The sequence below is a fragment of the Paroedura picta genome, chromosome 5 (genome assembly GCF_049243985.1).
Source record: "Paroedura picta isolate Pp20150507F chromosome 5, Ppicta_v3.0, whole genome shotgun sequence".
NCBI lineage: Eukaryota > Metazoa > Chordata > Lepidosauria > Squamata > Gekkonidae > Paroedura > Paroedura picta.
Genome location: NC_135373.1, coordinates 77,528,751 through 77,554,120, shown reverse-complemented (window position 1 = coordinate 77,554,120; position 25,370 = coordinate 77,528,751). Strand labels below are relative to the sequence as shown.

Here is a 25,370-nt window from a genome sequence, read left to right as displayed (position 1 = left end):
GGATCTTGCTGGAACAAGTTCAATATTATAAATACCTAGAGGTTATCTTTTGGCTTACTTAAGATTAATCATTTGTCGTCAGTTGCAGAGAAGTTCTGGTGCCATGCAGAAAGGAGGCACGTGTATTCCAGCTGCTGTAAAGATCACAGTTGGTATATGGTGCTCCATACGCATTACAGGCAATCTTTACACCATAGAGAAAGTGCAGCCAAAATTTTAAAATGCAATCTCTAATGCTGCAGTTAGATTAGAGGTGGGGATAGTTCATGTTCAGGCGAGATTATGAGTTGCAACATTAACATTTTGGCTAAAACTACATTTCTCTCAAAAGGATTTATTGAGCCTCATACTGATTGACTTCTCTGTTGCAAATGGTTTTAACAAAAAAGTTAGGATATTATGGTCTTTTAGACCAACGGCAAAAGAGCTGGTCGAGACTAGGGTTATAAGAGGTGGAAAGGCAACATGATCGTAATCTGATTTCCCCTTTTTGGGAAAAAAATTTTTTTAAATAAGATTTTAATTTTAATTTTCCAGGATTAAAGATAATGGAATACATGCAATCTACATTGTTAGTACAGAAAAAAGAAAGGTTATGCTCTTCATTTAATACATTTAGTTCCCCGTTTCAATCCCCTTTTGTATTATTTTCTTAAATAGTTCAGGTAAGGGCCCCATTTTTCTTGAAAGGCCTCTTCTGTTCTTCCTTTGACTATCAGTGTTAGTTTAGCCATCTTGGCAAAATCAGCTAATTTATTCAGCCAGTCTTCTATCGAGGGTAGTTCTTGCGTTTTCCATTTCTTGGCCAATTCTAGTCTTGCTGCTGTCGTCGCATAGAAGAATAAACTTTGTGTGTGGGTTGGGAGGCACTGCGGAGGAACACTTAATAACATAGCTTCAGCTTTCAAAGGAAATCTAAGACCCCACATTTTCTGCATAATAATATGTATTTTTGCCCAGAACTTATAAACTTTTTCACATCTCCACCACATATGAAAAAAAGAGCCTATTTTATCATCACATTTCCAACTTTTGTTGTTACAATTTTTGGCAATTTTAGCGATCACTTTTGGTGTTACATACCACCTGTAAAACATTTTATACCAATATTCTTTAAGTATTTGACTATTAGTATACTTTGGTATTCTAGACCATACTAGCTCCCATTGTTCCTATGTCACATTAGTCTCAATATTTTGCATCCATTTGATCATATATGGCTTAACCCATTCCATTTCTGTCTCATACCTTAATAACAATTTATATATTTGGCCCTGTATATGTGGTTTGTCTTGGATTACTAGGTTTTCAAACTCTGGTATTGGAGCCTCTAGATTTAACGGTTGCTGAAACTCTGCTTTAAATCTAGATATTAGTTGGTTGTACTCTAACCATTGAATTTCTACTCCTTCTTTCTTTATTGTTTGTATATCCTTGAACTTGCCGGTCTTTGATATTAAGTCTTTGTACTGGAGACAAGTCAGCCTTTTCTGTTGAGCTTTCCCAAAATATGCCTCAATTGGCGATTTCAATATTGATGGTGCTGGGGATAGTCTCTTATTATATCTTGACCATACATTCAAGAGCCCACTAATCCAGGTGTTTGCTACTACTTTTTGTTTTTGTTTTCCTGCTGGCCATAGTCTTTCATGGAAACTGTTACCCATGGTTTTTCTTTCAAATACCAATTCTCTTTTTTTTTTATAATAATTTTATTGTTTATTATTATATAAAGCATTTACAGAGAAGTTGTAAAGAAAAAGCGACCAGTTGATATGGTTTGCCATCTCTTTTAACATAGATATTTAGTTCCCATCACATATTATTCCTAGTCTAGAAGTTTTTACCATTTTTCTTAGCCAAGTGATTGTTAATACATATGAGAGTATGATCTGTTATAGGAATACATTCTGTTATTATCTTAAATGATATTAGGTCAGTCTCCTTCATAAATTGGCCCTGACCCAAGAATTACTACTGTCGTCTTGTTAATGCCTATAAAATATGGTTTGTCATCCTCTTTTGGCATACATATTAACATACATATTCAATTCCCATCGCATATTAATCCTGATCTAGGAGTTATTACCATCTTTCTTAACAAAGTAGTTGTTGATACATAGGAGGGTATAATCTATTATAAGGATATATTCTATTATTGTCTTAAATGATATAAAGTCAGTTCCCTTCATATATTGGACCTGTCCTAAAGGTTGCTACTGCTATTTTTCTCACAGGAAGCCAGGAGAATACTCCATTGTTCAGCTCATCTTTCAGGTGGTCGCAGAAAATGAAATTGTGTTTTTTTCCATAGTAGAGTGTTTCTGATTGTCCTTCTGTCAGGGCCAAAGAAATCTCTTACTTGATTCTTGCTTGTAATCGCCTTTGAGGGGGCTCTGAATCCTTTGTCAATCTGGATCTCTTCCTCTGGTCGCACAGAAATATCTCCTGATAGCTTCCTAGTTGCTGTCGCTTTTGAATAGACTCTTTTTATTTTGCTGATCCGAGTCATTTCCTGCTCTGAATAGACTTCCAGGTTTTTGGTACTTTCCTTCCGTGAATCTGTTTTCCCAGGTTCTTTAAAGATACTTTGGGTTTTTACATCTCTGGCACTCTCTCCCTCCAGTTGATTAACTTCCAGACATTGAAGTTTCACTTGATTTACTGTTAGCTGAGCTACGTCATCAGCTGGTCTCTCCGGACCTTGGGCTCCATCCAAAAGCTCCCCCTTAGTCCCACGAATTTCCTTTTCCAGCTTATTGACTGCTTTCAGTATCTCTGAGTTTCCTTTGCATAACAAATGGAAAAGCTGTGCCTTAGTTAATTCTTCCATAGTTCTAGGCAGTCACAAACTATAAACAGAAAGTCTCGTGAGGTCTCGCGGGAGCACGAGCGATCCCAAATTATCAGTTTGTAGATCTCCGTATCAAGTCAAATTCCCCCACTGAACTTTCACCCATAAATCTTCAAAGCACTCTCTTTGTTTGGTTAATGGGTATAATTAGCTGGGAGTTTCTCACTCGGCGAAAGAAGGAATTCGCTTGTGAATTGGTTGGGGGGGGGAGGGAAGAGCTTGTGGGAGAAGAGAGAGAGAAGCCAGAAAGCTTTCAATTCTTACTGTTGCAAATTCCAGCTTCTATCAGCTTCTGCTCCTGTCGATCTGGTAAATGATGGTCTGGGAAGAATGTAAGGTCGGCTGGTCGTTTCAAGCTTGTAAAGTTGTTTGCGACAAAGACGCCATTGTGACCTTGAGCACAAGCCGCTATTAATCCAGGGAGGTCTTCCTATCTCCCCACGGATCTGTAGGACCCTCAGGATGCCGTTCCCGGTTCCTGGGGCGACCGGTGAGCAGATTTGCGTATCTGTTCAGGTCAGCCAGGTGCAGAAGCCCCTGACCCTCGGCATGGCTTAAGAGCTGAACAGAAGTCCAGCTTTCTTTATGGCGCCATCTTCAGTTCCTCCAAATACCAATTCTCTTGAATGCGGTTCCCGAATCCAATCCACTATGTATGTAAGTGCTGCTGCGTCTTTGTATAGTTTTAGATTAGGAACACCTTGGCCTCCTCTCTCCTTCACATCTTGAAATATTTTAAAAGCAACTCTTGGCCTTTTTCCACTCCAGATAAATTTATTGATCACTGATTGCCATTTTCTTAGCGTTTTCTCCTGGATCTCTATTGGTAACATTTGGAACAAAAAGTTAAATTTGGGCAACAAGTTCATCTTGACCGTGGCCATTCGAGCCGACCAGGACAGTTTTGACTCGTTCCATCTTTTGATATCCAGTTGCATAGTCTTCCATAGTTATCAGTGAAGAGTTCTCGGAAGTCTTTGTCTAGGTAAATTCCCAGATATTTCACCCATTTGGGATTTGTCTCACATCCGGTTTTTCGGTTGATATTTTGCACGTCAAGATCTGTGGTTCCCTGTAAAACAATTTTTTTTCTGCTTAACATTTTTATTGAAAGTTTTACACAAGCACACAAAAGACACAAAATCTATAAAGCATTACTACCTACACCACTTAACCCCCAATAACAACTAATAATAAAGACACCTCCCCCACAAACCAAAAACATACAATAACAACAACAACAACAAAAACATTTAGGAAAGACCCCCAACCATCTACAAATCAGGTTCCTTAATTTTCGAATACCACATGCACAAAATATATTATTGAAAATCCAAATTTAACAATTAAATAATTCATTGACCATTCATAATTATAATATATATCCTTAATTAAAAATAATAATATGATGAAATACATATTTACAACTAATAAATGTTTACTTCAGAATACACTTCATCCTTGTCTTAACTAATTTATTCAACATTTATTCAACTAATTTATTCAACATAACCAATAATACTACTCTCATTTACCTTATTACTTTTAAGATAATTTACAAATGGCTCCCAATTTTTTATAAAACTATCTAGCATTTGGTCTCTCATTAATATTGTTAACTTATCTAATTCTGCATACTCCTTAACCTTGTCCAACCATTCATTTACACTTGGTATTTTTTCATTTTTCCAGTATTGAGCATAAATTATTCTTGCTGCTGAAATCATGTAAAGTAATAGTATTCTCCTTGCTTTTACTATTTCAGGATCCAAAATATTTAATAAGTATAATTCTGGTTAAGTTTCAAGTCAAGCGTTGTTATTTTCCGAGTATATTGATGGATCGGTACCCAAAATTTTTTTTGCCTCTGGACATGTCCACCAAAGGTGATAAAAAGTACCATCAACCAATTTACATTTCCAACATTTTGTTAAACCATTTTTGTATATTTTAGACAATAATACCGGAGTCAAATAACATCTATACAGCATTTTGTAGTAATTTTCCCTTATATTAGTTGCTAATGTAAATTTTATATCTCTTTTCCATACCATCTCCCATTGCTGAAGCTTAATAGTGTGCCCTATATTTTGTGCCCAACGAATCATTGATTCTTTTATCACTTCCTTCTCAGTGTCTTTTTTAAGTAACATATTGTAGATCTTTGCAATTAATTTCTCTTCTTGTTCATATATACACAGATCAGCCTCATTTTTTAAATTTTCAAACTGATAAACCTGTCTATCAGTTTTGAATTTGTCATATAACTGTCTATATAGAAACCAATTGCAGGTACCACTTGCTACTGTTATATCTTCCCTCTGTTTAAATTTTATTTGCTGTTCAGAGTAATCTAACAGATCTTTATATTTTAGATACTCCTCTGAGTGCCATTTTTCCCTACCATATAATGCCTCATGTGGCGACACCCAGTATGGAATTTTTGGCCACAATTGGTTCTTATATTTAGACCAAGTTCTAAACAGTGCCCGCCTTATACAATGATTTTTAAATGTTTGATGTATTCCTGCTTTCCCAAACCAGAGGTATGCATGCCAACCAAATTTTAAGTCATGACCTTCTAACTTTAAAATATAATTATTTCTTAACGTTAACCAGTCCTTGATCCAAACAAAACTTGCAGCATGATAATACAGTTCTAAATTTGGTAAGTTCAATCCACTTCTTTCTCTACTATCAAACAAATTTATTAACTTTATTCGTGGTTTCCTTCCCTGCCAAATAAATTTTGATAATTCCTTTTGCCAATCTCTAAATGGTTTCTCAGATGATATTATAGGGATTACCTGTAAAACAATTTTTGTTTTATCCTTATTTATTCTATACCCTGAATAATGCCCAAAGTCTTTCAATAGTTCCAGGAGAGGAGGAATTGACGCTTTTGGATTCATAACAGTACAAACTACATCATCAGCATAACATTTTAATTTAAATTCCTGATTATCGATTTTGATTCCCATGATCTCCTCTGTAGCTCTTATCTTGGTTGTCAGCATTTCTAGTACCAGATTGAATAGCAGTGGAGACAAAGGGCATCCTTGTCTGGTGCCTTTACCTATTTTGATGGATTGTTTTGTGAGCATTCCATTTATTAATATTCTAGCTTCTTGTTCAGAGTATATTTGTCTGATAAATTCCAGGAAAGTACCACCACAATCAGCTGCTATCAGTGTTTCAAACAGGAAGTCCCAACTAACGTTGTCAAAAGCTTTCTCCGCATCCAAGAATATGAGAGCAGCCTGCAACTTTTCTTTACGCACATAGTCTGCCACATTCAAAACGAATCTTATGTTGTTCCTCATTAGTCTTCTTGGCATAAATCCAGTTTGATCTTGGTGTATAACGTCTCCGATACATTTTTTCAGTCTTTCTGCTAAGATTTTTGCCAAAATTTTATAGTCCACGTTTAGCAGAGAAATTGGTCTATACGAGTTGGGTGAGTTCGTATCTCCTCCTTCTTTATGAATAAGTGTTATTGAGGCATTTTTAATAGAAATGTCATGATGCCTTTTTAACATTACTAATTCCGAACATGGAAGATCCTTCACCTTGTTACACTATAATGCTACACTATAATGCTTTACACTCTGCACACTTGAAGCAAAATATAATAAATCCTTAACTAAAAAGTGCAATTGTATTTGTAATGAAGCTCAACAGAGTCAAGTAAACATGTACTATTCCAGTGTGCTATTCAAGTATACAGTCACATTCGAGTTGGACAGTTAGCTTCAATTCTCACACAATGTCCACGTGTCCAGATAAAACATTGACTAAAGCTAGCCTTGTCGGATTCCAACAGTTCACTAACAAGTAAACTCGCCAATTACACCAGTATAGCTACTAGAATAAGGAAAAGCCAGACTAGAATAAGGAAAAGCCAGAAAAGCCAGTATCATAAAGTATTGATACTGAAATAAGAATAGGATGAGTGAACACATTACCTTAGCTGTCTGGTTTAAAATATGAGACAAATCAACTTGGACACTTTGTTAAAGGCTAATTTTAAACCTTGAACAATTTATGTAATCTGATGGTTATTTTTGTATCATTTTACTTGTTCTTTCCTATGGCTAGTCAATTACCATAATTAAAGATTTGATTTGAACTGCTGTCCCTAGTGCAGGATAGCCACCAGAAATTTCCTTCTGTAACTAAAATTCTTGGTATGCTTCCTTAAACTTTGGCTTCAGCTCAGTGTCATTTTGAAGATCAGATTCAGAAAACTTTTATTGGCATTCTACTATTCCTTAACTTCCTCAGTATCTGAAAATGGATTTATCACCCAATCTGGAATTTCCTTTGAAAGAAAATACTCAAATCACTTAGACATATCTTCATGCAGTATATCCAAATGGTCCAGGGTTGGACCAGAACCAATGGGTTGAAATTAAATCAAAAGAATTTTTGGAAGAAGTTCCTGACAGTTAGAGCAGTTCCTCAGTGGAACATACTTCCTCGGGAAGTGGTGGATTCTTCTTCTTTGGAAGTTTTTAAACTTAGGCTAAGACAGTCATCTGACAGAAATGCTGATTTTATGAACTTAGGCAGATTATGAATGGGTGGGCAGGAAGGGATGTGTCAGTGTTTGTCTCTTGTGGCCCTTCCTTGCATACTCTGGATTCTGGAGATTTTTGGTGATTTTTTGATTTTATAACTTGGGCATGAAATTGGAGTCACTGTGAGTGGGCAGGTAGTTGATGACCCTGGAGGTCCCTTCCAACTCTGTGATTCTATCATCTTGCATTCCACCTTTTCTCTTCTAGCTTGGACAGGCTCAGAAATTAGGTATATTTTCAGGAAACCAACGTGCAAAATTGGTACTTATTTAAGTTGTATAAAATCCACTCATGTAATAATGCTTTACATGGTTTGTGTGTTTGTCTGAAAACACAAAAAACTAAGTGGATACTGGATCAAAGAAACATAATGTTTGACAGAAGTAAATAGTATTTATAAAGGTCCTGAAGACTGGGGGAATTAAGGAAATACTATTTTTATTGCTACCTTTTAATATTTTTCTTTAATCTTATTACTCCAATTGTGAAGGAAAACAATGTATTGTTTCTTTATAAAGATTTGTCTAAAATGTTTTATTTTTGCCAAAAATATACTTCAATTTTCCCCAATATTTATGTTTATTTTCCCTCATGATACTGGATTTTTTATTATATCCTATTTTTGTTCTACCCTATAATTTATTTCTTTAAAATATTTTTCCTTTTTGAAAACAATTATTGAGAATGTTTAGATCCTTATGTAACCTAGATATATTAATATTGAACAGGCTGTAACAAAAATAACACATAGCTAGCTGAAAGAGGGACTTCTTAATCAACCAGTTCAGGAAAAGAAATACTTTGCTCAATACTATTTATTTATTTTTATTCTCATTTCATTAGACTTGTAGGTCGCTGCTCCTGGCCAGCTGGCTTGTGGCAGTTTACATCAGAATGACAAGTAAAAGTTTAAAAATAACTAAGTATAATACATTAAAACAATATAAAAATCTCTCCCCGTCCCCTAATCCGCCTAGTTGCCAACACCCAATAGAAGAGAACTGCTACCCAGATGGGGATTGAGGGGAGCATTTTAGGAGGAGGGACCCATGATGTCCCCTCAGCAGTTACTCCCTTCTACACCCATTGAAGTCAATGAGCTTAGAAGAGTGTAACAGCTCAGATTGCACTGTTATCATGTTAAAACAGGAGTGGAAATGAGACAGTGCTCCATACTGAATCACGTTACTTCCTCATCCATATTTATGTAGTCTTGATTTCATTTTACCTACGGTTAAAAAAAATTCTGTTGGATTTTTTTCTTTACCATGTTTATATTTGTGCTGATGTTGAAACCAATTATCAATTGATAGACATGAATTCTATCAGCTGAAATATTCTCCCATTTTGGTTGCAGGTTTCTCTCTTTTTGGCACTAGGAATCTTGTTTTCGTTGGTGAGCATTCCTCTAGTCATCTATGACTGGGTGCATTGAGGAAATACTGCTGAAGGTCATTGAAATCAGTCGGACATTGAGAAGAAACCATTCCCATTTTGCTACTCATCAAATTCACCATTTGGTCAACATGTTACATTCTTCATCAGTTTCCCATATTTAATTCAGGAAGACATTAATATTATGTTTTAGAAAAGTATTATTTTTCAACAGACCCGCAAGCTACTACATCAGTATTAAGTTTATGATGATAGTCTGATATGATAATTGGCAGTAGATATTATTTCTATGTGGTAAATCACTAAAATAACCGAAGGATGTTCTATAAATATTGTTCCTTGGTATTTACTCAAAAGGAAGAAGAGCTTTTCTTTTTGTATCATACTTTTTACTACCCAAAGAGGTCTCAAAGCAGCTTACAATTGCCTACCTTTCCTCTCCCCTCAATGGACATTCTGTGAGGTAGGTGAGGCTGAGAGAGCTCTGAGAGAACTGTGAGTGGCTGAAGGTCACCTAGTTGGCTGCATGTGGATGTGTGGGGAATCAAACCCAGTTCCCCAGATTACAGGCTGCCGCTCTTAACCACTACATCAAACTGGCTCTCAAAGGCAACGCTGAAATGCGGCCCTAAAGTGTTATAGTTCTATTTTTTTTTAATTCTTCCTGGGCATAACTGTAACTTGTATGTGAATGTAAGATGACCCCCTCATTTTTGGTTGGCGTACCTGGGGGAAAAAACCCTAATATTAGAGAAGGGTTTACGTGCCTCTCTCGAGATAATTTTGCATCTACTTAGCTATGCTAATGCATCTATGTAGCTAACATACAGCCCAGCCCTTATTCACGTAATAACTTAGACAATCCAGCTTTCTAAGCCCACTGATTTCAATGGACTTGGAAGAGTGTAACTTCTCGGCAAATCTGTGAGCAAAACTCATACAAGATTCAGCCTCAGTCATCTTTATACATCCAGTATTATTTTGTTACAACTCCTGGCAGTTCCATAGATACACTAGTTAAAGTTGATGGACCCTGAGGATATGAAGGAATTGTAAAGGAAGATTCCGGGCAATTACAGAACCATGATCCCCAGCCTGGAGCTTCAGAATTGATGACTGTGTAATGAGCCTTTGGTCTGGCTAGCAGTTGGAAAAGCATACTGGAAAAGAAGAGATTTGCCTAGACATTGGCCACTACAGTTAAAGTGGGATCCCTCCACCCCATTACAAATTACTGTACAAGTACAGAAGACATCTAGTATGTGTCAGCCAGAAAGAGACTAGGGTAGTTCTGAAAATACTGTTTTATTTCACTCAAAAAAACTGCAGAAATGTCTGAAAATCAGCCTCAGACCAATGATAAAATCAACAGCAAACCATCCATCTAGAAAGTGGACCCTGTTCCTTCAAGAAGGTGAAATGCATTATGTCAGTCTCAGAAGAAATACAGAGAAAGGTATCAGAGATACAATTTCCTTGATGCTATTTCTGAAATATATAAGAATTTTAATGTTAGAAATTATTGTCTCTTTGTGATTGTGATGTGTGTGTGACCCATGCAACAGTGGTGTGAGCCACGGGGCCCAAGTTTCACAGTTTCAGAGCTCCCTAGTCCACATCTCCTTTCGTGCCTGAGAGCAAGTGCAGGGGAAAAAGAGCCTTGCAAGACATGTGAAGGCAGGAGAACTGTAGTGAAGGGAAACAGCTAAGTTTATGGAGGGTGTTACTATTGTGCACTAAGACCTACCCAAGCAGTTGCTTACCAGATGGTGATTTAATGCTGCATGGTAAGCATAAGAAGAAAGTACCATCCATCAAATGTAGACATGCATGTGGTAACACTTCATCTTGATGAGCCTCCATTTTGGTCTCTGGAACTTCGATTACTACATGAGGTGGACGATGAAAACAGTCCTGAATCATCATTTCTGGTACATAATACCATTACCAAAATATTGACTAGGTGATGCTGTCACATAATACCAATTCATCTAAGTCATCTAAATCCCACGGACCTCAGGAAACATCTTTCCCTACCTCCCAAGAACTGAGGCCTATAAATAATACCATTTTAAATTCTGTTATTCTAGATCCTAGGTTATCTTCTAAGAACTTTGGAATTACCTCTACTGATAACATTACCTGTTCCCTTTGACATTTTCAGAAACTGGTGAAGATACTTTTCACTTTGCCAGATGTGAGGGCAGAGCCATAGATAGGCATTTGAAAGGACAGCCTGGCACTGTTACTTTCGTTTAAGGTTAATTTTGTTTTATGGGAAGACTGCTTTGTGGGTTGTTGTTGTTTGATCTTCAGCTGCTTGATAACAGCTTCAACTTGCTTTGGAAACTTTAAAAAATAAAAGTGATACATAAAAGCACTAAACAAATGGGGAGTTTAAAGTGGGAACAGTTTCACTGGCCAAAAATCAAGTAACTCCAACATGGGAGCCTAGAGCAGTTTATAACATCCTCTTCATCATTTACCTAAGGAAAAAATTATCCTACCCTTCCTGCAAGGATATTGGGGCGGTATAGAGCAGTCTCCCTTCCTCCATTTTATGCTTGCAACAGTCCTGTGACAAAGATTGGGCTAAGAAAAACTCACACAGTAAACTTCCGTAGAAGAAGGGAGTTTTGGACTCCCAAGATCTTAATCCATCTGCTATCCCGTGTGCTCCCAACACTCAGGCCTGAGGAGTAATACAAACATGGAAATCTGTTGAACTCTGAGATTTTGTTTACAGTGCAGTGTGTTATTTCCTTTCATTACATCTCCTTGAAGTCCATTGTATACTGATGTCAGTTTTTATTGCAATGTCCTTGAACTTATTTTATATATAGAAGAAATACTCTGTAAATTTTTTAAAGTTTAATTTCCAGGGAATTACACCCTGCATCTCATACCCTGAGAAAATACCCTTGAATGGAGGCCCTGAGGCACCAACGTCCAAATCCAGACTTGATGTGTGCAGCAGATAAATGAGTGCCAAGATGAAATTTGTAAATTCAAGTTTTCATTTGTACTAATGTTCTTGTACATTCGAAATCTCCTAATTAAGAGGCTCTCTACCTCAACTCTTTGTATGGAAAAGATTTAAAACTGATAAGAACACAGAAGAAATGACAAAACAAAGACAAATTTAGTTGGCGTGGACACCCAGCGAAAGAGCTAACAAACCAACCAAAATAAGTTTTAATTCCCATCCAAGTGGATGGGAATTCAAATGTTTTCACTTCAAATGTTTTCTAGAACATATGTATGGAATATGACAATACAGAAATAGAAGTGTCATTCTGTTTTAAGTGTCCATATTGCAGAGACCGGATTTGCAACAAATGAAGAGAACATTTTAACTGAACTGAGGTTGCAATCTGAAGAGTTATGAGGTAATCTGTGAGCATGCACAGGCCTTCTGGAAATACCCCCGCCCAGTAATTGGTCCAGCTTCCAATGCAGCAGAAGGGTTTATATTCCACTAAAAATGGAAGCAGGACTCTGGTGCAGTTATGAAAGCACTTATATGTGCTTTCTTGTAGCCCAAGTTATTTCAGTGCCTGCTACTAAGTATAGAAGCCTATATTTGATTATTTTTTTAAATTTTCCTCCTCACTTTATGAGGAAAATTTGTGAACCACAATCCTTTGCCCTAAGGATCAACCAGTGTTTGCTTTATCCAGTTTAAACTCTGGAGCACTTGTCCTACTGATATTCAGACACCTGTATATATTTTAACCAAAAACTCAAATTATAAAATTGTACATAGTTAACCTGTAGTATGGTTTTCATAACTGCTATTGTAAATATTTTGCCTCTTTTTAGTATATGTAGAACTTTAAAGTGTCTTAAGATTTATCACTTCCTTAGTTCTTTAAAGTGCTTTGCAAGTATTATCCTCATTCATCTTTACAACCACATTGCGAGATTAGTCAATAATAGCCCCATTGTACAGATGGGGAAACTGAGGCCAAGCAAGATATTGTATTGTTCATAGCTGAACACGGATTTGAACCTGGGTTTCCATTCTAAAACCAACGTTTTCTCCACCTGACCATTTTGAAGGGTAGTATGAAAAGTCATTTATTTCTGGACCAGAAATAACTTACAATATTTAGTCCTAGATTCCTGTCTTAAAGCAACATATCAAAAATACCCTGTTATGGTAGTATAGGTTAATGACAGCCAGTATTATCTTGGGATAATACTGGCATGTCTCCAGTTTAAGAAGCTTTCTTCCAAATTAAGATGCTGTTCCACTGGAAAAAGCCTTTAGACTTTGCTGAGTGAAATAATGGGATACATACCATAGTAGCATGGTTGCAGGTAAATTGGTAAGCAGTGCAAAGAACTAGATCACAGCACCCATGGGATCCTAAAATGGGATTGAGGAAGACAGTTAGACAAACAGCTAGTTGATACCATGTGTTTGAAAATCAGTTTATATTTTTTTAAAATTACCCCACTGGATAAGGCTTCATGACTTCCTTTTTAGTTTTAGTTTCCCGCTGTCAAGATACAGCCAACTTACGGTGACCCCATAAGGCTTTCAAGGCAAGAGATGTTCAGAGGTGGCTTGCCATTGCCTGCCTCTCCCAGCAACACTGGACTTCCTTGGTATCCCATGGATGTAATAACCAGGGCTGACTCTGCTTACCTTCCAACATCTGACAAGACCAGGCGAGCCTAACCTAACAAAGTGAAAACAATGACTTAATTAGGAGGTTGTAATTAATTTTAAATAGTTAAAGTTACAGAAAAGTTTAAAGGAAAGTAAGAATCCCACCTACATTCCTGTCCTGTACCAGCCTCAATTTACAACCTGCCCTATCTTTTCTTTCCCACTCCCCTGCCTAGAATCTTAGTTTAAATGATTTTAACAAGAGATAGGTAAATTCATGGTGATTGTTGTTTCAGTGGTCCTTTGCCATGATTCGGAATGAAACCTCCATATCCATAATCAGGCCACACTGCTGAAATAGTAGGAATGGATTTCTTAGAAACATCTAGCTTGTTTCTGTAGGGAACAGGATACTAAACTAGGAAGGGTCCTGAACCAGCAGGGCTCTTCTGTTGTAAGAGCTTGACTGTAAAGGCCTTTACCAACTGTAAACTTCTAGCACAAACTGAAGTCTTTCTTGATCATGTCTGTGGCAGGAAAAACATATTTTCTTCCTATTCAGACCACAATACATTATCCCAGGGAAATGGGAGAGGAAAAGCAATGTACTTCTCACAGTTCCTATGTATTGATCCTGTATTGCACTATTCCTTGAAAACCAAATACAATCTGGATTAGACGGAGGGGGGAAATCTATTTTTTCTTCCCTTTGTCCTGTGAACCATGAAACAGAATGTATTCCTTTCCCCTGAGAAAAATGGGGGGGGGGGAGAGACTTGCAGACCTCTGACCACCAATTACATTTAGAAATAAGCATTTTTAGAGTGCCTATCATCTGAAAAATAACTTCTTCATCTTTAATTTTTTAGCTGAATGTGCCCATTGTTTCTCAGTGTATGGCCTTCTATTATCAAATGTGAAGATGATAACACTGAATGACTTTGTTAAATGCTGGACTGTTGGGACCTTGAGTACTCTCACATGCTGTACACATCCCTGAGTCTTATTTTCTTTGCTTTTTAAAAAAAGCAGAATCTATGCAGTTGTGTTGTACTGTAGGAAATGTTTCTGTGTGTATGTATATATATTGTAAATAAATAGGATGCTTTCTATTTTTGCAGTCATGTACTCCATAAAATGATAGTGTTGAGATAGTCTGTCCGTATGAATATAAAATTATGTAACCAAATCTGAATAGTAGCATCAAAGCCTTAGCTTCACATAGTTGACTTTGCCCCTTCCAATCTGTCCAATATCATTCTACCTTGTAACTAAGTTGCCTAAAGCAAATCTTGCATTGTTTACTGTTGCACTTGTCTAAGAGCACAATCCAGTGAATTGCCAGAGATTAGTCCTTATTGCTGAATATTTCTTGATCTGGATCATTTAAAACAAAAGCTGCACCTTTGAGGTATCCATTTATATTTTGTACTGTAATCTAGACTTCTATGTGGCTTAGAAATACATATGAAGAATGACCCTGTCTTGTACTATCAGACCATTGGCTTGAGTGCTGTCTGTCCAGTCCCTCCCTGTTAGTTGGATTCTTTTCATGGTAGATGCTGCAGACTCTACCTGTAAATTATGATCCTTCCCACACATATCTCCTGATCAGGATGCCATCTATGACTGCTGGTGCTGTCCAGAATTCATTTTGAAGGGGTGTTACCCTAGAATTTTGTGTACATGCCCCTGAAATGGTGAAAATAAAATGTGCAGCTCCATGACACTAGGAGCATGGTGGGAAAACAAAAATGTTGTACAGAGACAGAATCAGAGATAGAAGCAGAGAGATAAAAAATGTGGCACAGACTGAGTATTTTTAAATGCTTTTTCAAAATGTTAAAATTCTAAGATGCTGAATGGAAACCATCCCTCCCCCTTTTCTCATCTATCTGTACATACACAGAATACTATACTTTCTATATGCTCATTTCAGGCATTAAGGAAGTGCCCAAAAGTAAGCATGGGGGGGGGGAGTTGGCTTATAACATAATTGCTCCTCCCTTCTATCAGTTAGATGTAATGACTACTAACCAGTTATATGAATTAAGTGCTTCATTGTTAGCAGGGAATGCTCCATCAATATAATAGAATTGTCAGTGTAAAATATTACTTCAAACAAAAAAAGGCATACTCTGCTGGCCCCAAACAAAAAAGGGCATTCTCTGATGGAGTCCTGTGGAGCTTTAGATCACAGCCAGCTGTAACAAACATGATATTGTTACTGCCCAAAACAGTTCTGTGTATAGGGTCCACGGATATGCTGTCTCATGTTTTTAACAAATCCTTTAGGGCACTTTGCTAATTACTCAGATTATTTGGTTTGTTTCTTAGGATGTAATCTATGATTTAGAAGGAATTGGATTGTGCTGTTTAATAGTACTGGGAACACCTTTCTATGCTCTCAGCACATACATGAATCTGAATTTCTCCTTCATTTTATAAGTGATCTCAAATACCTTATGTAACATACTTAAAACCTGTGCAGTATGTTGTTATTCAGTATTTCAGTGGTATCCTAATGATTTCAAATAAATTCTTGAACATGTTCCAGGCTTGTTTTGAAAAAGGACAAGCTCTTACGGTTTTAAACATGAGCACATCTTTCAATGGAAAGATTTCTAAATAGTTGCATGTCAGATTACTATATCTCTTTCTCCCTTTGGCACTGCAGATCACCAAACAGAATCTCTTTAGAAAAAAAATTTTTCTTCAAAAACTGAATTTAGATTGTTTACATTAGATCTTCTTTCTGAAATCCTAAACTATATTTGGGTATTAATGATATCTAGCTGGTTATTAAAATGTTGCTCTGGCCCATGTCGTCATTCTCTGTATTGTTCATATTTAACGTTCTTGTAAATTATGTTGTGTGTAAATAAAGCACTGCAATCAAGTCTGAAATCTGTTATATCTTTGTCCCCTATGCTTTTTAACATCAACTTAAAACCACCGGGTAAGGTCAACCACAGTTTAATCTGGGTTGTCCTCAATATGTGGATGACCTGGACCTCAGACCTCATGCTCTATCAATAAGTTATGGTGCTCCCCACATGTGATGTGAGCCTGTGGAAGACACTCAGCTGTATCTCACACTTCCAGCTGACCCCAAAAAGCTGTAGAAACCCTGAACTTGTGTCTGGAGGCAGTTTTGGAGTGAATGTAGTCTAATAAACTGAAGTTTAATTCTGATGAGACTGATGTGCTATTAGTGACTGGAAGGTCGGACCTAGGACTTACCTGTAAGGTGTCATCCAGGATTTGCATTTCCCTTGAAGCAACAAGTATGTAGTATGAGTACTCTTGGGCCCAGGACTACTTTTGGATAAACAGGTAACAACTTTGTGCAGGAGTGTTTTTTGGCCAGCGTTGACTGGTTAGCCAGCTGCATCCTTTCCAGGGGGAGGGGGACTCTGGCCACTATAGTATATACTGTTTACATCTGGATTAGATTACTACAGTGCAGTTTGTGTTGGGCTGCCCTTGAGGTATTCAGAATCTTCAACTGGTGCAGAATGCTAGAGCAAAGATGTTTGTAATGGATAGTCACAGCATGATGCCCTAGAACTGACTATTCTGGTGTTTGAGGCTTTAAACATTTTCATTGAATATGACATCTTGCCCAGCATTCCTGAAAACTGTGGCATTTCTAGAGGTCATACTGTCTGTCTGAAGGAGCTAATTTTGCCTGCTGAACTTGTTTATGCTAGTACAGTCAGTACAATGTGGGATGCTGCTCTGAGAAACTTCATGGAAAGTTTTATGACCTTTCGGCTTAAGAGGACATGGAATCAATGAGAGAGAGAACGTGCCCCTGAAGTGATGCCCAAGAGACTGCTATTCTTTTTATTCCTGCTTGTTCCTTAAATCTTAACTAGCTATTTGTTCTTTTACATATTCTCTTAAAAACCACAAAAAGGATGTAATACTTCAGATTCTCTTTTTTATACTATAGGTGAATGGATTCTGTTGATGGATTCTCTGCTGTTTCTATTAGACTAAAGTCTGGCAACCAAGATAACTGGATACTTTGGTGGCTTCCTAGATCCTGGTCTGTCTAGCCTTCCCAAAAGGGACGTCTGAAATATTGACTGAAGTTGGTCAGTTGGACCATATCATTCCAGCCTTGGTTCACCTACACTGGCTTTCATTTTGTGTCCAAACACAATTGAAGATGCTGGTACTGAGATTTAAAGTTCTATATAATTGGGACCAACATACTGAAGCAATACGGTGTACTGCCATCTTGTGGCAATAATGTTAATGATACAAGGAATTTCATTGAACCAGGACCATAAAAATATAGGGAAATGTATACTAATCGAAAGTTTGAAACAAATGCTGTGCATATGTTCATCTGATTTCTGTGGGGACACAATATTTTGAAGAGTGCTTAAAATGACTTATTTTAATCAACACATTCACACTTTTTTTCTAGGATATATTAACCCCACATGTGTGTTTGTGTCCGCTGGCATGCCAGTGGCTGCGCCTGCCTCCCCCCCCCCCCCCTTAGCAGCAAGAAGCTAGCCGGACCGCGAGCAAAGTGGGCAATTTGGCGGCCGCTTATCTCGCGGCCTGGTGATATTCTCGCTGCGGAGGGGGGGAAGCAGGCGTGGCCGCCGGGCCGCGGCCCAGGGGTTGACAACCCCCGATATAGAGGATTTATTTATTTAGATTTCTATACCGTCCATTTCTTTGCAGCTCTGGGCGGTTTACATTGAACATTATATAATACAACTTACATGGAACAATATATAGACTGTAATATCAACTTTCAAATCACATTATTATAATATAAAATAATAATTAACAGTAACATTGGAGGTTGGTTCTTTCAGTCATGGAGTCTGGGGATCTGGGGGTTCAGCAGCTGTTCTAAGTCAGTTGGCCTCAAGCAAATGCCTGGTGGAAGAGCTCTCTCTTGCAGGCCCTGCGGAACTGTGGAAGTTCAGGCAGGGCTCTGATCTCCTCAGGGAGCTTGTTCCACCAGGTGGGGGCCACAACCAAGATGGCTCTGGCCCTTGTTGAGGACTGACGTGCTTCTCTGGATGGAGCAGAGTTGTTATCTCTTGCCCCGGAGGGACGGACCAGATACAATGTGAAGAAATTCTATCTAAACATCCAGAAGAAGTTCCTGACACAGAAGTTTCTCAGTGGAACAGGCTTCCTTGGGAGGTGGTGGGTTCTCCATCTTGGAAATTTATAAACAGAGGCTGGATAGCCATCTGACGGAGAGGCTGATTGTGTAAAGATTCAAAGGGGTGGCAGGCTACAAGGGATGAGCGATAGAGTTGTCAGTGTCCTGCATAGTGCAGGAGGTTAGACAATATGACCTAGGAGGTCCCTTCCAACCCATGATTCTTCCTGATTGGCCCTCCCTGGGGTTGTGCTGCTAATATGGAGATAATGAGGGCCAATAACTTCAAATTTCACTTTGCCCATGAGGGCTAATCAGCTCAAATTGTATATAAACAACTTATACTCTACCTGATTGCCCCCCCTCCCGGAACTATTCCCCCAATGGGAGATGGCCCTCAGCCATGAATGGCCACCCTGGTAGTTTAGCCCCAATCAGGAAGGACCCCTAAGCCAAGGAGAGATAATAAAGATCAGCTCTCCACCTTCAACTTCCTTCTGGTTTCAGAAGTTTGCTGGGTGGAAGAGAAGGCAGCCTCAAAGCATGCTCCGCTACCAGTAAGATGCCCTGGCCTCCTGGCCTCTCTCAACTCAGAAGCCATGAAAGGGGAGCAAGCTGCCTCCTGGGGCAGCCTCTTTGTGCCTCCTGAAGGGGGGGGCACTGTGGAAGGCTCAGAAGTGCCCCCCTGCTGGACCTCTGGGATCCAAGGCGGCCAGGAAAAACCTCTGCCCTTGTAATGTTTACTCGTGAGTAAGTCATGGGAGGTTTGCTATTTGCAGTCTGAGAAGGGAGGAATGCTTTGTGGGTAACCATCACAGGAAATTGCAGGAGGGAAAATAATGCTGATGTGGGAAGATGTAGACTTTCCTTTTCCATATGGATACCACCTTGGTCTTGCAGCAATCTTTCCAAGACCATCACAACAAAACAAATTTGAGACCAATGGCATGGAAGATGAGGAAACTAGATGGGGCACAGAAGCACCATCAGGCCATGGGGACATGTGGAGAGGGGGGATACTGTCTCCCAGTAGCACCTTCCCAGTAGGAGAGTTGGTTTTTATATCCTGCTTTTCACTGCCCCAAGTAGTCTCAGTGTGGCTTATCGCAGCCTTTGATTCCTCTTACCTCTTCTCACCCCGTGAGGTAGGTGAGGCTGAGAGAGATCTGAGAGAAACTGCTCTGTGAGAACAGTTTCTAACAGGACTGTGACTAGTGCAAGTTCACCCAGTATGTGGAGGAGCAGGGAATCAAATCCAGCTCACCACATTAACCACTACACCAAGTTGTACAAATTGCCATTACCTTAAAGAGTTGTAGCTAGAGCACAGGCAGAAGAAGCTGTTGCAGGAGGATGGTGTAAGCCTTTTTTGACTTGCTCATTGACTATTATGGGATTCTTTCCCTTTAAATTTGGGACTCTCAAAGCATTTAGCTGCACTGGATGAGTTCAAATCCCCTGGGCCGGATGAAATGCACCCAAGAGTGCTCAAAGAACTTTCCGGAGAACTTGCAGAACCCTTGTCCATCATCTTTGGGACCTCTTTAAGGACTAGAGATGTCCCAGAGGACTGGAAGAGAGCAAACGTTGTTCCGATCTTCAAGAAAGGGAGGAAGGATGACCCGGGAAACTATAGACCAGTGAGTCTGACCTCTGTTGTGGGGAAGATAATGGAGAAGATATTAAAGGGAGCAATCTGCAAACATCTGGAGGACAATTTGGTGATCCAAGGAAGTCAGCATGGATTTGTCTCCAACAGGTCCTGTCAGACTAACCTGGTTTCCTTTTTTGACCAAGTGACAGGTTTGCTGGATCGTGGAAATACGGTTGATGTCGTTTACTTGGATATTAGTAAAGCTTTTGATAAGGTTCCCCATGATGTTCTGATGGATAAATTGAAGGACTGCAATCTGGATTTTCAGATAGTTAGGTGGATAGGAAATTGGTTAGAGAACCGCACTCAAAGAGTTGTTGTCAATGGTGTTTCATCAGACTGGAGGGAGGTGAGTAGCGGGGTACCTCAGGGCTCGGTGCTCGGTCCGGTACATTTTAACATATTTATTAATGATCTAGATGAGGGGGTGGAAGGACTACTCATCAAGTTTGCAGACAACACCAAATTGGGAGGACTGGCAAATACTCCAGAAGATAGAGACAGAGTTCAACGAGATCTGAACACAATGGAAAAATGGGCAAATGAGAACAAGATGCAATTTAATAAAGATAAATGTAAAGTTCTGCATCTGGGTCAGAAAAATGAAAAGCATGCCTACTGGATGAGGGATACGCTTCTAGGTAACACTGTGTGTGAACGAGACCTTGGGGTACTTGTGGATTGTAAACTAAACATGAGCAGGCAGTGTGATGCAGCGGTAAAAAAGGCAAATGCCATTTTGGGCTGTACCAACAGGGGCATCACATCAAAATCACAAGATGTCATAGTCCTATTGTATACGGCACTGGTCAAACCACACCTGGACTACTGTGTGCAGTTCTGGAGGCCTCACTTCAAGAAGGACGTAGATAAAATTGAAAGGGTACAGAGGAGAGTGACAAGGATGATCTGGGGCCAAGAGACCAAGCCCTATGAAGATAGGTTGAGGGACTTGGGAATGTTCAGCCTGGAGAAAAGGAGGTTGAGAGGGGACATGATAGCCCTCTTTAAGTATCTGAAAGGTTGTCACTTGGACAAATACAATCTAAGCAACAATCTTGAAGTGTTTAAAGGCCATGTAAGGAACAGATTTGCATTACCAAATTCAAGTGAACATGAATCAAAGAACTACGGACTGAAAGATATTATCAAGGAAGAATGTACCACGCCCATTCCTATAGTCAAAATAAAATGTCTACATGGATGTGAAGTCCTGGATACATTAATCCATATTGTATTAGACAAGCCTGGACAGGCTTTTCAGTCCAACGAGCTGCTATTCAGAATTTTTTGACAGATCTAAATTCAAGATGCAGATCTAAGTTCCTAACTATAAAATCAATGTTATGTGAAAGTTTTACCAAACTTGCTAAAGTTGCTGATGTAGTTGGGAATATGCTGAGAATAAACATTCTCTGTTTATCATTAAAGAAGGGACAAGCTTAGATTTCCATAGTATAATTTATCTTTTGGTATTTAGTTACGTTTTTCCTCTGATTCGGATGTTTGTTATGCCAATAAAGGAGACCTGAGACAAATATGTATGTATTTATTTACTTATTTCTTGGATTCAAATCAGTTTACATCATTCCCTTCTCCATAGGTCAGAATGTATGGGAAAAATAGATGGACACATATTTGGCATTAAAAAAGCAGCATTCAAAAACCTGCAAGAGAATACTTTATATAGCAATGTCTGTCACTCTCCATGTCTCCAATGAAATGTGCTCTGCTCTACAAAGGATTTAATCACAACAAATCATAGCATCTATTGTGCCACAAAATTCCCTAGTGCGCCTGTGCTTGCTATCTCTGTCTATTAAGGACATCCCCCTGCCTAATTCAGAAAAGTTGGCTTTTTGTATCCTGCTTCTTACTAGCCAAAGGAGTCTCAAAATGGCTTGCAATTGCCTACCCTTCTTCTCCCCACAACAGACAACCTGTGAGGTAGGTGAGGTTCTCAGAACAGTGGCTGGCCCAAGGTCACCCAACTGGCTACATGCAAAGGAGTGGGAGTCAAACCCAGTTCTCCAGCCTAGAGCCCACTACTCTTTACTACTACATCAAGCTTGCTCTCAAGAGAAGGGCTGATGTCAAGCCCATCTTCTTAGTCTCTTCTGCCTGCCCACTTGGCCTGGATCCGTTTCAGCAAAGAAGCATCTTGCAGTGGAGAGTCTCACCTGAGGGACATACAATTAACCTTTTTGAAATTAAATATCCATCTGATGGAGTCATGAAACAGATTAACAAAGCCAGAATGATACCCAGAGCAAGCCTATTAAAAAACAGGCCCAAAAGAGACATCGCTAGTAACCACATACGGCTCTCAACTTAAAACAGTTCAACACATGATCAGTGACTTCTACAGGATATGTACTGGGGGACAAACCTTTTCTTGCACATAAACAATACCCCAATTTTAAACAATTCCTCACTCATGATAATACAACATTTAACTAAATCACGTACACTGATACCAGATCTTGCAATAAACCCAGATACCTTTTCTGCTACATACACCGAGGCAACATGATCACTGGGCCTAACAACATCAGGTAAGCTATCTCAGGTGCATTCTCTTGCTCATCTAACATTGTGTATGTTGTTACATGTCAACAATGCTCTTCCATTCTCTACATAGGTCAAACCCTATGGCAAAGGATAAATGGACACAAATCTAACATAAAGAATCATAAGACTGAGAAACCTGTAGAAGAGAGTTTCAGTTTTCCAGGACATTAAATGAGAGACCTCCAAGTAGCTGTTTTATTGCAAAAGAATTTCAGGAACAAACTGGAAAGGGATTGCTGAATTACACTCACATTTCTTCTTCATCAGTATTTAACAGGGATATTGGCTTTTTATATATCTATAATAATCTTCTATGCTAATCTCATTCCACCTTTACATCTATATAATCATAAATCCTCAATTTTTTGTATTTGATTGTATTTCTAAATTAGAATGATAAAATGGAATAGTGATTGCATGTCACGCAATGAGCAGAATTATAGAATAATAGAGTTGGAAGGGAACTCATGGGTCATCTAGTCCAACCCCCTGCACTATGCAGGACACTCACAACCCTATCGCTCATCCACTGTAACCTGCCACCCCCTTAAGCTTCCACAGAATCATCCTCTCCATCAGATGGCTATCCAGCCTCTTCTTAAAAAGATGGAGAACCCACCACCTCCCAAGGAAGCCTGTTCCACTGAGAAACCGCTCTGTCAGGAACTTCTTCCTGATGTTTAGACGGAATTTCTTTTGAATTAATTTCATCCCATTGGTTCTGGTCCGTCCTTCCAGGGCAAGAGAAAACAACTCTGCTCCATCCTCTGTATGGCAGCCTTTTAAATATTTTAAGATGGCTATCAAATCTCCTCTCAGTCATCTCCTCTCCAGGCTAAACTGACCAAGTTCCCCCAACCTTTCCTCATATGTCTTGGTTTCCAAACCCCTCATAAATCTTTGTTTCCCTCCTCTGGACACGCTCCAGTTTGTCTATATCCCTCTTCAACTGGGGTGCCCAAAACTGAACACAGTACTCCAAGTGAGGCTGAACCAGAGCAGAGTAAAGTGGTACCATCAGCTCCTGTGATCTGGACACAATGCTCCATTTGATACAACCCAAAATCCCATTTGCCTTTTTAGCCTCCGAGTCACAATGTTGACTCATGTTCAATGTATGGTTTACGTAAGACTCCTCGATCCTTTTCGCTCATGCTACTGCCAAGACAAGTCTCTCCCATCCTATATTGGTGTGCTTGGTTTTTCCTACTTAAATGCAGAACTTTACATTTGCCCCTATTGAACTTCATTTTATTCAGTTTAGCCCACTTCTCGAGCCTATCAAGATCATCCTGTATTCTGTTGCTGTCTTCAGTTGTGTTTGCTACTTTTCCCAGTTTAGTATCGTCTGCAAATTTAATAAGTATCCCCTCTAAACCCTCATCCAAATCATTTATAAATATGTTGAACAACAGAGGCCCCAGGACAGATCTCTTGGGAACTCCACTTGTCACTCTTCTCCAAGAGGATGCTGAACCATTAACAAGTACCTGTTGGGTATGATCTGTCAACCAGTTATCAATCCACCTGACAGAATTAGGATCCATACCACATTTTACCAACTTGTCAACAAGAATATCATGTGGATATTATCAAACACTCTACTGAAATCCAGATAAACTATGTCCATAACATTCCCCTGAGTAAAGGTAAAGGTATCCCCTGTGCAAGCACCGGGTCATGTCTGACCCTTGGGGTGACACCCTCTAGCGTTTTCATGGCAGACTCAATACGGGGTGGTTTGCCAGTGCCTTCCCCAGTCATTACCGTTTACCCCCCAGCAAGCTGGGTACTCATTTTACCGACCTCGGAAGGATGGAAGGCTGAGTCGACCTTGAGCCGGCTGCTGGGATTGAACTCCCAACCTCATGGGCAAAGCTTTCAGGCGCCTGCCTTACCACTCTGCGCCACAAGAGGCTCATTCCCCTGAGTAGTAGAATGCAATATAATTTGGAATGGTAGGCAATAATTTTTCTGGTCTGGTGACAAGGGAGACATAACACTTCCTGGCTGAGAGGGGACGGATGGAGTGTAACAACAGTGTCTTAGGGAAGTCCTCTCAGCATGCCACTATTAAGGATACACCGATCTCCAACTCTGATATATTTATGTGCTTCGCTGTGTTTCCCCTCAGAATTAAGCCCAAACATATGGTAGCCATTATAAACGAAGTTTGTTATTCCTGTTTGGTCCTTTGATCTGTTAAATATCTTCATCATGCTGTATGTTAATTTACGGCTCATCTTCTGCCTATACGGGTGGACTGGTAAGTTCCAGTTTGTATCTGAAGAAGTGCGCGTGCACACAAAAGCTTACACCTTGAAATAAAACTGCGTTGGACTTAAAGGTGCCCCGGGACTCGGAATTGGTTCTGTTAACATAGAACCGGTTTCCGCAGAGAACCACCACCCCCCCCCCCCTTTTTTTTTTTTTCTTGTTCCTCGGAGGGCTTTCATTGCGCTTGCGCACAGCTCTCCCACTCTGTCCTTCGCTTTTCCTCCTCTCGGGTAGGGAACGGGGAGGACCTTCCCGGAATGCCCTTGGGTAGTTGTGGA

The 25,370-nt window shown here is 39.3% G+C and overlaps 1 protein-coding gene across 3 annotated transcripts in view; it reads left to right on the top strand.

Annotated features, from left to right (window-relative positions):
- The window catches only part of SLC38A1 (solute carrier family 38 member 1), a 76,370-nt gene extending 60,011 nt beyond the window's left edge, over positions 1-16,359 (top strand). For all 3 annotated transcript variants that reach the window (XM_077338648.1, XM_077338649.1, XM_077338650.1), the window contains one exon: positions 8,792-16,359. In XM_077338648.1, coding sequence (XP_077194763.1) covers positions 8,792-8,869 — 78 coding nt within the window. In that variant the 3' untranslated portion in view covers positions 8,870-16,359. The remainder of the gene's footprint in view (positions 1-8,791) is intronic.
- The last annotated feature ends 9,011 nt before the right edge of the window (positions 16,360-25,370 follow it).